This window comes from Corvus moneduloides, chromosome 5 (assembly GCF_009650955.1).
Source record: "Corvus moneduloides isolate bCorMon1 chromosome 5, bCorMon1.pri, whole genome shotgun sequence".
Taxonomy (NCBI): Eukaryota; Metazoa; Chordata; class Aves; order Passeriformes; family Corvidae; genus Corvus; species Corvus moneduloides.
In genome coordinates this window covers 45,906,884-45,921,055 of record NC_045480.1, presented here as the reverse complement: position 1 = coordinate 45,921,055, position 14,172 = coordinate 45,906,884, and the positions used below count along the sequence as shown (strand labels likewise).

General features: G+C 42.9%; 1 protein-coding gene across 1 annotated transcript in view; it reads right to left on the bottom strand.

Moving 5' to 3' along the window:
* Positions 1-6,279: 6,279 nt before the first annotated feature.
* Positions 6,280-14,172, bottom strand: part of CENPC (centromere protein C) — a 28,730-nt gene continuing 20,837 nt past the window's right edge. Inside the window, 1 exon segment of the mRNA XM_032108722.1 lies at positions 6,280-6,518. Within this exon segment, the coding sequence (XP_031964613.1) occupies positions 6,476-6,518 (43 nt within the window). The 3' untranslated portion in view covers positions 6,280-6,475.

The window sequence follows — 14,172 nt, the reverse complement described above, 5'->3', positions numbered from 1 at the left end:
GAATGAAGTTGGAGGAGACACCTCATGGGTTACAGCCTGCCCCACGCAGCATTTGCCTGGGCTTGACCTTCCCTCTCTAACCACAGAAATGCTGCAGCAGAGCCCTTCTGGCTCACAGGTTGGGTCAGGGGCTCACAGATGCTGATAAATCTTGTGGGGGCCATGGGTGTGCCCTAGCTCAAAGGGCTGCATTAAGCCATGCCACCACATGATTAGAGCTGGCTCAGGAAAGTCTCTGAGCTGCAATCCTACCTTAGTTTTGCTTCCTACCATAGCAGCATATCCTTCCAAAGGAGAAGCCCAGTCCCCTCTAAAGTCAGGTTTCCTACAACCCCCAGAGAAATCTCACAGGTTTAGGATCAGCCAAAGCACAGTGCTTTAACCAGGCCCACCAGTGTGGCAACCAGAGGGGCTCACACATATGTGCCACCCACATGAGACCCCTGCCAGGCAGCAACAAAATCCTAAACAATCTTCCAAGCTAATGCCCCAAGCAGTGCCTTTGTCCTTCTGTAAACATTTCTGGCTCTAACCAACACATTAGGCAGCATTATTCTTCACTGACTTGAGACAGAAAACTTGGGGTAGTTCCCTGGCCAAGAAACATTATCCCAGATGGCTCCTCTGGTCTGTGACACAGAGCTGGCACCACCAGCCTCATATTTCAGGACTTTTGCTGATCTGAACCTCCTAAAAACTTTTTAAAAGAGCAGTGTTATTACTCAGGACTGAGATATGACCTGAGGAGTCAGGAGGCAAAGGCTCTCAGGCAGAATGATGTCAGACCCTGTCCCTCAGCTGTAAGGGGATGTCATTGGCTTGGTCACTGGTAAGCATAAAATTTAGGAAGCTCCCCAGTAAAATGTAGTAGCTAAAGACGTACTGTTTCCTGCAACTCTAAAAATCCCAAGCACTGGCATTACTCACTGCTTCCATCGCCTTTTCGATGTGCCCTTTATTCCATGGAGGCTGCTGCACAGTTAACAGCTAGGAGTTGCAAATGTGGAAGGAACACGTATCAGCAAATCAAGAGGACAATTCTTTAACTTCTTGCAGGTTTTGGGAACAAAATGGTGGGAGGAAGACAGCAATTTAATTCCACTTCATTAGAGGGAGAACCATTTCAAAAAGAAGAAATAATCATCAAGATGGAGATACAACAGTTCAGCAACAGGTCTGGAAGGGAAAAAAAGATGGGGTTTTCCCTGAAAGCCTTGCAACAGCCTTAACCTGCGCTTCATTGGCCTCTAGTGGAAAACAGAAGCTATGTCTTATGATCACAAAACTTCATTTACAGAGCATAGAGAAATATGCCACTGCCTGCACAGAGCTTGAATACATACCTGGTGAAGGAATGAAAGGCATGCGATGAAAAAGGATGACTATTCTGCATCAGGTACATAAAGAATCTTGGTTTTGCTATCATCAGGGAAGAGACTGAGTTAAATATTATTTTTTTCCTACACGTTCCCATTCTAGTCAGCCTCTAAGTTGTCTGCCATAAAAGGAATAAAATTTCACCTGCAGAGACACTAAGTTTGTTACATTTGGGTTAGAAACTCCATACCACTGTATGTGTTGTGCTGAAAGTTAAGCCTTGCACCATTCAGACCACAGCAGTTCGGCTGTAAAGAACACTCTAAACCAAGGATTTCAGTTGCTGCCTTCTATAAACACAGGCTCTTGAAATGAAAACCTATATGGAACTGGCAGTCACTGCAACAGCAGTCCTGCCTAGGTATAAATTTAATGACTCAAAACCCGTGGATAAAAACAAGACAACACCTCTCCTCAACTAATTAAAAATACAAACAATAATCAAAAAAAGCTCTGAGCAGGATCACAGGAACAAACCTTTGAGAAGGTGAGTCAATGGAGAGCAGTAGGCTCAGTGCAGAGATATTAGATAACAAACAGGAGCAAGACATCTTGGGCAGAGCAGAACCCTCAAAATCAGGGCCAGCTGAAAAAGCAAAGAGTGCCCCCAGCGGAACTGTGCACACCAGCAATGAGCAGGGCAGGGGTGCTGGGTGCCAGCCTCCTCCAGCTGCGTATTAATCTCTGTGCACCTCTCCAACAACTCCGTAAGCTCGGCTTGGTTTCCTCCCTCCTCCAACGCCTGCCTTCTGGAGCCCAGGGCAACACAGCAAGGTTTGCTCCCTGGGAAACAGCACAGCTCCCTGGGATCTGTCACAGCAGTGTGGAGATGGTGGAAGGCAGATGGAACCTCCATCCTCCACATGGAGCAGGCTGCTTGGCTGGCCTTCAGCAGAGGCACGGTCCTGCTGCCAGCTCCCAGGATGTGTCTTCGATCCTCTGCAGACGCTTGGCCCTCGGGAGCCGTGGCACACAGGAAAAACGAAAAGAGCAGCAGGCATTCTCAAACATGAGAAAAAAACTTCTTCAAAACTTACTTTTCAGTGTATTTTGACTGGGTTTTGCATCCGCTTGCTCCTGCATTCATTTTAGCAGTTTCTGTGCTTGCTAAGGGCACAGGGAGTTGCCAGTAGAAGTTTCTTCGGAGGCTGAACTGCCAAAAAAAGTGCAAACAAACGCCATGCCAAAGCAACACAGCACTCATTCATTCTGAGCAAGGTGATGTGAGCTACATAAAAAATCTGAAAAAAAACCCCATTTTTTAAAGCCACATGCAATCTTCTGACTTGTTTGTTTTGGTCAAATTGTTTGCATTCTCTTCACGGAGAGAAGGGAAAAGACCAACATCCAAAAGCCACCACTTTAATACTTTTTGTGAGTTCAGAAGCATTACACTCACTACCTTGTGTGCCTGTGAGGGGCAAATGTAAGCAGCAGTAGGGAAACTACCAGGCTACCTTCTGTTAAAGTATCCTTGGCTCAGTGCTGGTCCAAGTGCCTTTTTTTCTACAACATTTAGCAGAGGGACCTAAAGCAGCCTGATTTTAATGATATAAATGTAAAAGAATCAAGCACAGGACTTCAAGACCATGAATCCTCAGGGCTGGCTAAACTCCCATTTGTAAATCTCACAGATTAGTTCTATTTACTTCCTTCATAAGGAAAGAAAAAAATAAAGAAAAAAGATTAAATACAATCACAGCCTGAGCTGGAAATGGGCTTCTCTCTGCCTCTTGCACAGACTGGGATCTCAGAGCAATAGAAAGCAGACACGATCGCAGCAGGACTGGTGCATGGCAGAACTTCACCAGGCTGCGGCAGTGCCTGAACCAAAGCAAGGCTCTTGTGGAACAGGAAAGCTTTCCTCACTCAGTGTGAAGAGAGGCAGCCAGGAGAACTGTCTGCACCTCACCCACTTTCATCTTAATTTCTTAGGCTGCAAAACATTCAGCACTGGTTTGATACGTAAGTCTTTCAGTTAAGCATGCATATGGATAACACCCAGCTGAAAACAGAAAATAAGAAAAAATAAAAATAAAAATCACACTATCCTTAACAGACAAGTTAAACCTGCTTATCTGAAGAGGAATGAAAATCTTTTTTTAGTAACGGCTGAGTCCTATGAGAAAGCAATCACAGATGTGCTCCAGCAGACCACATACCAGTGTGACCAAGTGGCTTCCTACAGGAGAGAAACTGTTTAACTCGAGATACTGAAAATACACAAGAGACTTAAATGGTAAAACCAACACTGAGCTGCCAAAACCATGTAATAAATGTGACTTTTAATAATCTCTTCTACCACCACTGAACAACATGAAGTTTCCATGGCTGCTCCCAAGTCCTCAGTACAAGGATGTGCCTCTTTATGCCTGTCACATGCCCACAACTGGGCTACTGCATAACCACTGGCACCTTTGCTTGGCATAAGCCACAGGACATCCTATCTCCTTCTGCTGTGCAGTGGAGAAAGACGGATGACTGGGGTAATTTTTAAGACCAGTACTTTGCTTTCTGTCCCCTAAGATAAAAAGATTTAAGTTGAATTCTTTCACATGCAAGAAAAAAATCAGCCTCAGCTTCTATTGTGCCCCCATGAACTGTGCACCTTACCTGTTTATCACTTCTTACAGCTCCCCAAACTGTGACATTCCAGGGACACGACAAACTCCAAACAATATATCCATGTAAAAGACAAAGAAGCTCCTTGCTTCCAAAAAGTAAATATTAAGTCACTGTGCAGGTTTTACTGGAACTACCCTCCTTCTATGATGTTATGATTGACCCTAACTGGCATAGGAAGGGCAAATATTCTGATTCTTCCAGGTTAGGGCAGGTAAAAGAAAAAGACAATCTTCTTGACTACTAAAATACAGCACATGATCTATGTGGAGGTTATTGCTGTTTCTGTCCAACGCATTGGTTTGAGCCAATTAACAAGAAGCTGTGAGACTGTTCTGGATGAAAGCATCTCCTAAACATTGCAAGGGAGATAAGCAGTAACCATTCCTCATATCAGACCATGAGCACGAGAGCCCTCTCTGAACGAGACAGGGTAAAGAAAGAGACTCCAGATCCAGGTCCTGCCCTGGGAGGGATCCTACAGGGACCTACACAACTGCTCAGGCTGCACCAGGTCTGGGCTCTCTGGAAGACACCAGCAGCACTGTCCCCTTCCCAACTTGCACAGCCCAGGGACACAAGCACTGTGGATGGGTGGGGGCTTACCCAGGTGCACAGAAGAGGCCACAGGAGGCTGAGCTGTAGAGCCAGGTTCTCTGCTGCTTCAGTGAATGGCAAATACTTACTGGAATTGAGACAGGCCTTCAAGAACCATGAGAACTGCAGATGGAAAGCCCTCCAGCAAGGCTCTTGCTGGTAAAATGCTCATCAGTGCTCCTGGGGCATGGCTGATGGGAATGAATGTTATAAACAGAGCTTCCAGAACCTTCCAGGAGTGGAAAACCTCTTTTGCTCCCTTCTCTGCAATGCTTACACAATCCACCATCATTCATAGCATAGTATGCTGCTATTCAAGAGGATTTTTCCTCACCCTTTCACCTTCAAAAATTGTTTTGGTTGCAGAATTATTTTTAATACTCATCCAGACTCCTGAGTTTTAAATGCTGGACAACCCTACAACACTCACCTTATCATAGAAAACAGTGACTTCAGATGAGGCAAAGATACTTTAGAAAAAAACAACCAACTGACCACCACCAAAAAGAAACCCAGCAGCCACCCAGCACTATACATAGGATACTGAGTTCAATTTGGATATTAAATAATTCCTAGGGAGACCTACTTTTACTACCCACTGTAAAGATTTTTGAGAAAATGAGCTTGTTGCTGTGGAATTAGTAATAGATCTATGCAGATTGATATTCCCAGGAGACAAAGGGAAAGGGAAAAACATTAAAAACTGATGCTCCTGGCAAATGAAAAACTAATGGACCGTATTTTCCTTGAAGGGATGGGAGGTGTTTTTACTTTATTTCACTCTGATGACTAGGCAAGATTTGTTCTCAGGGAGCACCATCTCCAGCTAAATGGAAACACCTTTAAAATTTCGTAGAAAATATGGAGGAGAGCATAAGTCATCACATACCAAATATGAAGAGCCCTGAATGATCACATGCTGCAGAGCAGAATGTAGCTCTGATTATGATTGACTTGAAAGCCAAAAGAGTTCTGCACCATTCCAGCCAGAAGTTTCTGTATAAGCTTGGCAGGAACACCAGGGATTCAAACTGCAACCAAAGTCACTGTCAACTAGGAACATTGCTTTTCAGATCTCATCTCCACTGGTATCTGAGGTTCAACAAGGCCAAGTGCTCAGGGAGGGGTGACCTTCTCACTCTCTACAAACACCTGAAAGGAGGCTGTAGCCTGGTGAGGGTTGGTCTCTTCTCCCAAGTAACAGGACAAGAGCAAATGACCTCAAGTTATAGCCAGGGAGGTTTACACTGGATATTAGGAAAAGTTTCTTCACTGAAAGGGTGATCGGGCCCTGGAACAGGCTGCCCAGGGAAGTGGTATCACTGTCCTTGGAAGTATTTAAAAGATGTGGCACTTAGGGACATGGCTTAGTGATGGACTTGGCAGGGCTGGGTTAGTGGTTGAACTTGATGGCCTTAAAGGTCTTTTCCAACCTTAATGATTCTATGACTCCATCCTTTGAAAACTATTTACTTTCAAACTCCCTTTGAACGTTTCAACAACTCCAAAAGTAACAGTGAAACATTTCAATTTGAGACGTCTTTGAAGCCACCCAAGATAACTCACAGTTATTCATAAATATTTATTTACAAGTCAAACTCATGCAATTACCTGCATTTTCAAAACCACACGGAATGCCAGGAAACTGATTCCAAAATTATTTAAAATTAAAGGAATCAAAACTGATTTCCATTACTTAATATTTATTGATACAAAAGTAAAGATAACTCATAACAAACTATGTATTTACCATTTACACTGAAGAAAGATCTTTAAGATCAATGAAACAACATGCCCCTAAAACTAGGGTGTCAGATGAAAATGTTCAGCATTCTTTAGAACTCCTCTGCATTAGATGATCTTCAATTTGCAGGTAAAGTTATTTGGAAGAGGCGTCCAACAGCATGTCTCGTGCTTTTGTTCTGAATTATAAAAAAACCAGAAATTAGTTCAAATTAACACAGTTAAAAATAGGCCTATCAGTGCCATAATATTGGGGAGTTACTAGACAGTAAAGTGGAACAACTGCAGATTGTACTCACAGCAGCAAGTATATCAGAGCATTCACCTACTCCAGTGGCAAATCGATAAAAACATTAGTATCATTTCAATTATGCTCAAAAGAGCACATTAGCCTAATTTAATTTAACTAATAGTGGTCTCTGACAAATGTGTTCATCTGTGCAAAATCTGGAGCTGTCAAAGCCACACCTGGTTGGGGCACTGACACTTGCTCTCCATGTATTTTCTTAAGCTATTTTGAATTTGAAATATATCTTGTGAAGAACCAAGAAGCCTCAGTAGTAAATGTGCATATGAGTTTCATGTTACTTTTATAGATCTTGGGCATATTTTAATTCACTTTAACTCACGTTTACACAAATGGTTCACAATCTCTGGTCCACAGTCCCAAAGGTCACACAAAGCTGCTGACAGTAGGGAAAGCAACCAAAAACTAAAATTCTTGCTGAGAGAATAATATCTGATACAACTCCCCACATCAAGTGACAGCTGAGCACTGCTACTCCACATGTAGAGTTATATGGGAAAAGCAGACACTTGATAGCCTGGACTGCGCAAGATGCCAAATTTTCAACTGGTTTAAAGCCCATGCACAGAATAAAGACTGCTGTTAAGACTTGCAGGTGAAAATAACAACCCACTATCCAAATATAGTAAAATGTTTTGGGGTATATGCAGAGAAAATTGTTACCTAATTCCCCCAAACTGAGCAGTGGACTTCTCATCAAACCCAGGTATGTGTCTGCCCTAGAGGGACTTCTCAGAGCCAAGACCAGAAAGGGGAGGTTAAAGCTGACCCTTGTGACTCAACTGAGTGTGCACATTTTGTCCTTTCCCGTGGAGAATGGGATGGCAGTGGCTGTTCACCAGTGGCTGGGACTCTGGCACACCCCACACTCTGGTGGCAGTACTGGTGGCAATACTGGTGGCCTGCTGTGTGACATAGAGAAGACTGCTCTCAGCTTGAGGGGCACAGAAATAAGGGTCTTCCCAACAAAAGCATGAACTAAACTTATAGAAGAGCAGCTTCCATAGCACAGGTTGCAACTTCACAGGATGTCTGAGGTCAGGGGGGACTTCTGGAAGTAATTTGATCCAACATTGCTGCTCAAGCAGGACCACCAAGAGCCAGCTGCCCTGGATTCAGATAAGCTCTTTCCCCACATACGAGCTTCTGCTTCCTGATCTCTTCTATACCTCTTGAACCCTCTGCAGCAACCACAGCACTAAGACGGAGGATGCCAAGTGTGTACACCAACACTCTGACGTGCTTTTCAAATACACACTCCCACCCATGGCACTAAGTATGGTAAAATGGAGATGATGGGATCCGAACTTTGTGGACAGAACTGTTCCACATGGAAGGGTATCTCAGATGTGCTTGGCCCAGTCTCAGCTCCATCTCCAAGAGAAATGTATGAAGCTGATCCTGAGGGGCCACCCAACCTTTACAGCTCTTTCAGTCTAGACTCTTTAGACACCACAGAAACATTAAAGACCAAGAAGATTACTTTCTCCTGGCATTTACCAGAAAAGTCAAGCAGCAACAGGGTGTGAGAGGGCACATGAGAGACCCACATCCACATGTGTAGCAGTGGGCATGTGCTGCCATGATACACCTCTGTGCCAAAACCAACTGGTGCCAGGCAGCATTCCCACTGGCAAGAGGAATGAAGATGTAAGAGGCAGGTGAATGCCTGGACTAGCCTGCCAATACAAAATCAAGGTATGGCATGGTGCCTAAGTGATGGCAGACGCATGTCAAAATTGTGCCAAGGCAAAGGAAGTCTCCAGCAGGCTGAATTAGTGCTCTAAGAGGAGCAAAAAGCACAATGCTACGATGCCCCAGGGTAGGTCTGGCCATGGGGAACGGTGCTAGGATGCACTCTTCCAGCACTGCAGAGCCAGCCTCAACAGATGGATGAGGTTCAAGGGCAACCAAGTGGGCCTGAAGCAGTCTCCATTCTGCTTCTGCAGCTAGGAAAAACAGCAGATGATGATAATAACAAACACCTTGCCAGTGACATCCTAAACCAACCTTCTTGGGATTAAAACTACATAAAAGTCTTTCAAAGAACAGAGGCGAAAGAAAGCTTTGCATCACTTCTCTGAAAGTTAAAATTGGGAGCTTTGCCAGGCCCTGTACAAAACTTGCAGGAGAGGTAGCAAAGGAACCTTCAGGCACAAGAACACCTCTGAAATAATTCAAACACCTGGAACTGAGTTAAAAAATTATTCAATCCTTGCAAGTGGCAGAAAGAAAAGAAACCTTTGGTAAGGAAAATGCATCCAAATTAGGGCAGGAAATTAGTTTAGGCAGAAGACAAAAAATGAAGGAGCAGATTGAAACTTGATGGAGCAGCTGAGCTGAAACAGCAGCAGGTGAATGCCTCATCCTGCAGCCTGTTCCAAGAGAAGGATTGCACCTTGGACAGATACTTCAAGAAGACAACTGCCAACTTGCATAGAAGGACACAGTGCATCACAGTGGCAGCATAATGTTCACATGGAATTTCATGAAGAAAAGGAAATTACTATCAACATTTTTAAAAATAGTTGAGGAGACCTCACCACTAATTTTTGAAATAATTCAAGTTCCAGATAAGGGGGGGGAAAAAAAAGTGAACACTTATGCAAATTTTTAGCCCATGCTAAATTAAATAAATTAAGAGAGGTTTTGATGATTAGCATCACAGTTCAATGGAAATGGGCAAGGAGGGATGCAGGAAGTCTGGGGCATGTACCTCATCTACAAGCCTCAGCATCTCACCAGAGATTAGCTTTGCTAGCTGAAAAAGTCCTTGAGAAGAAAATTTAAAATATTTTCAGTAAAAACAATACTAGTGTTGTAGGTTCCTCCTGGTTTTTTTTTCCACCACAAGTATGTCATGCAGCATGAGTGCAGGACTGTGGTGGGCTGACCCTGGCTGGATGCCAGGTGCCCACCAAAGCTGCTCTATCTCTCTCCTCCCTCAGCTGGACAGAGGAGAGAAAATGTAAGGAAAGGCTCCTGGGTTGAGATAAGGACAGGGAGAGATCACTCACCCATTACCATCACAGGCTGCAGGGGAATCTCCGCTCCAGTGCCTGGAGGACCTCGTCCCTGCTCCTTCTGCACTGACCTGGGTGTGGGTAGGGCTGTTTCTCTCACATACTCTTCTCTTCTCTGTCCATAATTACTTCAGCACAGTAACCTTTTTTCCTTCTTAAATGGAAGAGTTACCACCAGCTCTGGTAGGCTCAGCCTTGGCCAGTGGTGGGTTGGCACTGGAGCTGTCTGGCATTGGCTCTGCCAGATGCAGGGAAGCTGCTACTGGCTTCCCACAGAAGCCATCCCAGTAACCACCCCCCACAACTATCAAAACCTGGCCACACAAACCCAATACAAGGACATAAGCAACAGAAGCCATTTCATGACAAGGTAATGATTTCTGTGAACTTCAGTGGGGTGAGCAACTGAATGAAGCCATTTTAAATTCTGACAGTTCACTCAGTGTAATTCGTTTGAAAGCTTAAACAGAATGCTAACATGGACTCAGTGTGCCACAAAATGAAGAGGGAAATAAAGCAAACACTTAAGTTAGTTTGTCTTTAAAACGCAATGGGGCTTTTTCACTATCTAAAATACTGTTCAAGTCTGGAAGCTGTGTTCTAATTTATAGCTGCAGCAAGCTCTCTGCCTTACCTGTGAATTACCTTACGAGTGCACAGTACAGCTTAGTTGCTCATCAGGCAAATGTCTGCTTCTACTGCTAAGAAAATCAGCCATAATAAAAGGCAGACAGCATGTGCTGGATGCAAAAAGGCCTCTGCAATTATCACTTAATTGTCCTTCATGGGCCAGTACTGGGAGTCTCATACTTTCCCCTTAAGGTTGCTCCCTTCTTCAGCACTTTTTTTAACTGTCTACTTAATTAGTCTTCCTTTCTGAGCTTAATTGTGAATTTGTTTTGATTAATTAGCCTCAGAGCTCACTTGGCACTAACTGAAATACAGGAGAAGCACTCAGTTTCTTCAGTGTATAGGCTACTGCATCCTAGGGGAGTCCCCTCTTTGTCAGCAATAAAATTTCAAGTTCAGATAGTGTTTGAAAAAAACTTTTTTGTAATTAACTTTCAATTCTTGTAATTACTCCCGCTGTACTACAACATGAAAGTGATGCTAACATAAAGAAAGGGTAAAATTCATTAAATTCAGGCCTCTTCTTCAGTGGATTATACATCATGCTCATTAGCTGAACCCTATAGTTTTAGATAAGATGACATAATGCTGTTAAATTCAAGTGATCAGATCACTACTAGAATCCCAAACCACGAGTGTGGGTTTACCACCAGAGACAGCTGTGTCCTTGTGGCACCAACACCAGAAAACCTTTCCCATACCAATCTTTTCAAAGTTGCTTAGCTTCACTGAAAACACTTCGCATAACCTAGACCAGTCAGTCTGCAACGTTTGAGCTCTAATACAGAGCCCTTCATTATGTTTACACCTCTCATATCACTCCCTTCCTCTCGCTCTTTATGGCACGTTGACTCCAGAAGACACCCTCACAGCATTACCATCCATCTGCCATCTTGATCAATTCTCATTTCAGATACTGTTACTGAAAACACAGGAAAAGGCAGCTTTAAACACCATCACAGTGAAAAAATTTAATAAGCTAAATGAAATAATGTGTGTTAACAGCTATCATACCCCTTAATAAACTTCCTAAATATTTGTTAGGAGTACTGGAATTCTTCAGTTTTCAAATTTAAAAGTCCTTACCTACCTGAAAAGAGAAGTTAAAAATCTTATTCCAGACATTAATATTTTTTTCTGTGAACATTTTTAGACTTGTATCTCAACTCAACAGTCAGACTGACAAAATAAACACTTTGCTTCTTCCAGGTCCTTGTTTCAATCACTGTGCTCCAAACAGGACTGCAGAAGGAATGCAAAGTACCTGTGGTTTTACAACCTTTTGTGTTGCACTTTCACTTGGGCACAGAAGTTTAAATGAAGCAGATCAGAAGAGGAGCTTTGTGAGTAGGTTTAAAAACATAGAGCAGCTCTGCAGGCAAACCTTTTAACATATTTGTTTCCTAATAATCTGCAGCCGACTGTTTTGACAGGTGATCAACCATGTTTGCAACTTAGAAGTGGACCACAGGAATCACTTTGGTTGTCAAATCCTAACTGAAGCTCATCTATGCAACCCAAAAGTTTGCCTTTGAGATCTCTTCTGACTATATCTGTGAACATCTGTGAAGTGACAAGATATTCTGCCAAGGAAATGTACCAGTTTGGAAAAACTAGGATATTCAGTTACAACAGCTGTCAATACCATTAAAGAGGCATGGTCCATGCTCTTCAGTTAGATGTATCACCTGCAATTAATCACCACTTAAAGTAAATCCTGTATTGCAAAAGACATCATGCAGAGTCTATACATCAGTAGAAATCCAAGAAATATTCCTTCATGCTGAAATGCCTTTTCAGCTGTTATGAGGAAATGGCTCTTTAGGTTTACTGCATTCCCCAAATGTTAATTTAAAATCATCTGCAGATAACCAATTTAGTTGTGCACTTGAAAAACAGAAGAAACTGTATATGTGCCGCAACAGTCTCTTTTATTGGTCCTGTTTATTTTTTCTGTAATTACTCAGCTCACAATCTTCTATTTTATGTTTACAGAGTCGTACAAATATGGATGTGCATACACATCTGACTGTTCTGCCATCATTCTTCTGCTAATTTAAACCGCAAAAAGCTTTGTTAGTAAAACAGGAACAGCTTTCTAACCAAATGAAACTATGAAAAGATAGATTTGCAGAAGAACCTACTAACCTGTAATTTTTTTGAAGGGAGTCAAAGCCTTCAAAACTCTGACTTTTTACTGTAGCAGGACTTCTCAGTTAAGCCTCTTAAAACAAGCCCCTGGATGTCACCACAGTACCTACTATAGAACACATGGACCTATCAACATGAAGCTGAAATATGTGACTTGGCTTTTGTTTCCAGCTCTCTCAATTACTGTTGACAGAAAGCAATGAATTAATACACTGAAACAGGGATATCCACTAGGATATCAGTAGGTATCCTCTAGGAACAGTAAGTGCATCTCACAGACAACAGAAAGGCCATGTCTCTTTCAAGACAAAGATCTCACACATCACTCCACAACAGGTAACACTGGTTAACCAACTTCAGCCTAGCTCCGCAAAAACCTGGCTAAAAACAACAGTAGCCAGAGGAAGTGAGATTACCCAGCAGAGCAGAAAATATGCTGGCAAAAAGAATCACACACATGCAGGAAGAACATTAACTTCTCACATTTCAGAAAAGGCTTATTTCTTTGCAATATCCTATTTGGCTTGATGTATACAAAAACGTAGGGAGGAGGAGCCAAAGCAAGACCAGGCAGAGGTGAAACATCAGCTGCTGCTTCTGACTTAACAACTGATTATTGATTGACGCACTGCACAACTCAGCAGCCATAGGAGTCCTGGAACTCAGAACATTCTCCTGCACTTCCTCAAACTATATTTAGGCTAATGACACAGCAGCAAATTTCTAACAAGTGCCAAGTTGAAGAAAAAAATTTGAAATGCAATCCAGACCAATGGTGAACAACCCAGGTCCTGCTATACACTAATGTTTTAAAGAACAATTTTGTGCAAGTGGCTGCAACAAGTACAACATCCATGTAACTGAACGAACTTAGCAATGTTCAGTAGTTACATCCTACTGTGAAGGGCAACTGATTTACATCTCCTTGCAAGAGAATTCAACTAAATTTATCTCCACCTGTAATACACTCTTCTTGACTTTCAAAAACCAGACCCTAATGAGCACAGAGGCCAGCAAAGGACCAACAGCTGTGCTTAAAGCCCCATCTACTGACAAATAATAGAATTGTTGCTAAACCACAGCAATATTCCAGAGAACATCCCTTGGCAAACCTGATATTGCTTCTTAAAAAAAAAGTAAACCACAAACATACTCAGATGTAGTCCAGCTACAAAATGTTCTCTGCAAACTACACGGGACATTTCACCTAAGAAACTGACCTGCCAGAAAGCAGCAAAACCATCCAGCCTAAAAAGTGATGTACTTTACCAAATCCTCCCTGTTCTCTTGATGCTCCCAGACACAGAAATAGGAAAACACAAACAGCCATGCTGACCTTAGACCTGCACTTGGACATCTGCACTTTCCAGCCTGTGTCAGGAAAAGGTCTGCACACATTACTTCTGCTTAAGAAAGCATCCTGAAGGACTTAGTGCTCTTTACCCAAAAGAAAACCCCTCAAAACTTTGCTGCCAAGTTGCAGTACAGTGCAGTGGGGGAAGACACATCAGTGCCTGGTATGACATGGGTAATGTTATCACTTCTCATCTCAGCCCACCAAAGGAAAACACATCCCTGGCAAGCAGCAGCCTGCTGAGCTCTGCCACGGCATCCACCCACACTTTCCTTTAGGACAACGTGCTCTGTAGTCCATCCACATAAGTTACCTATGCTAACCCCTTAAGTATCCATCCTTCTGCTACCCAATCTGCAGACAGGTAA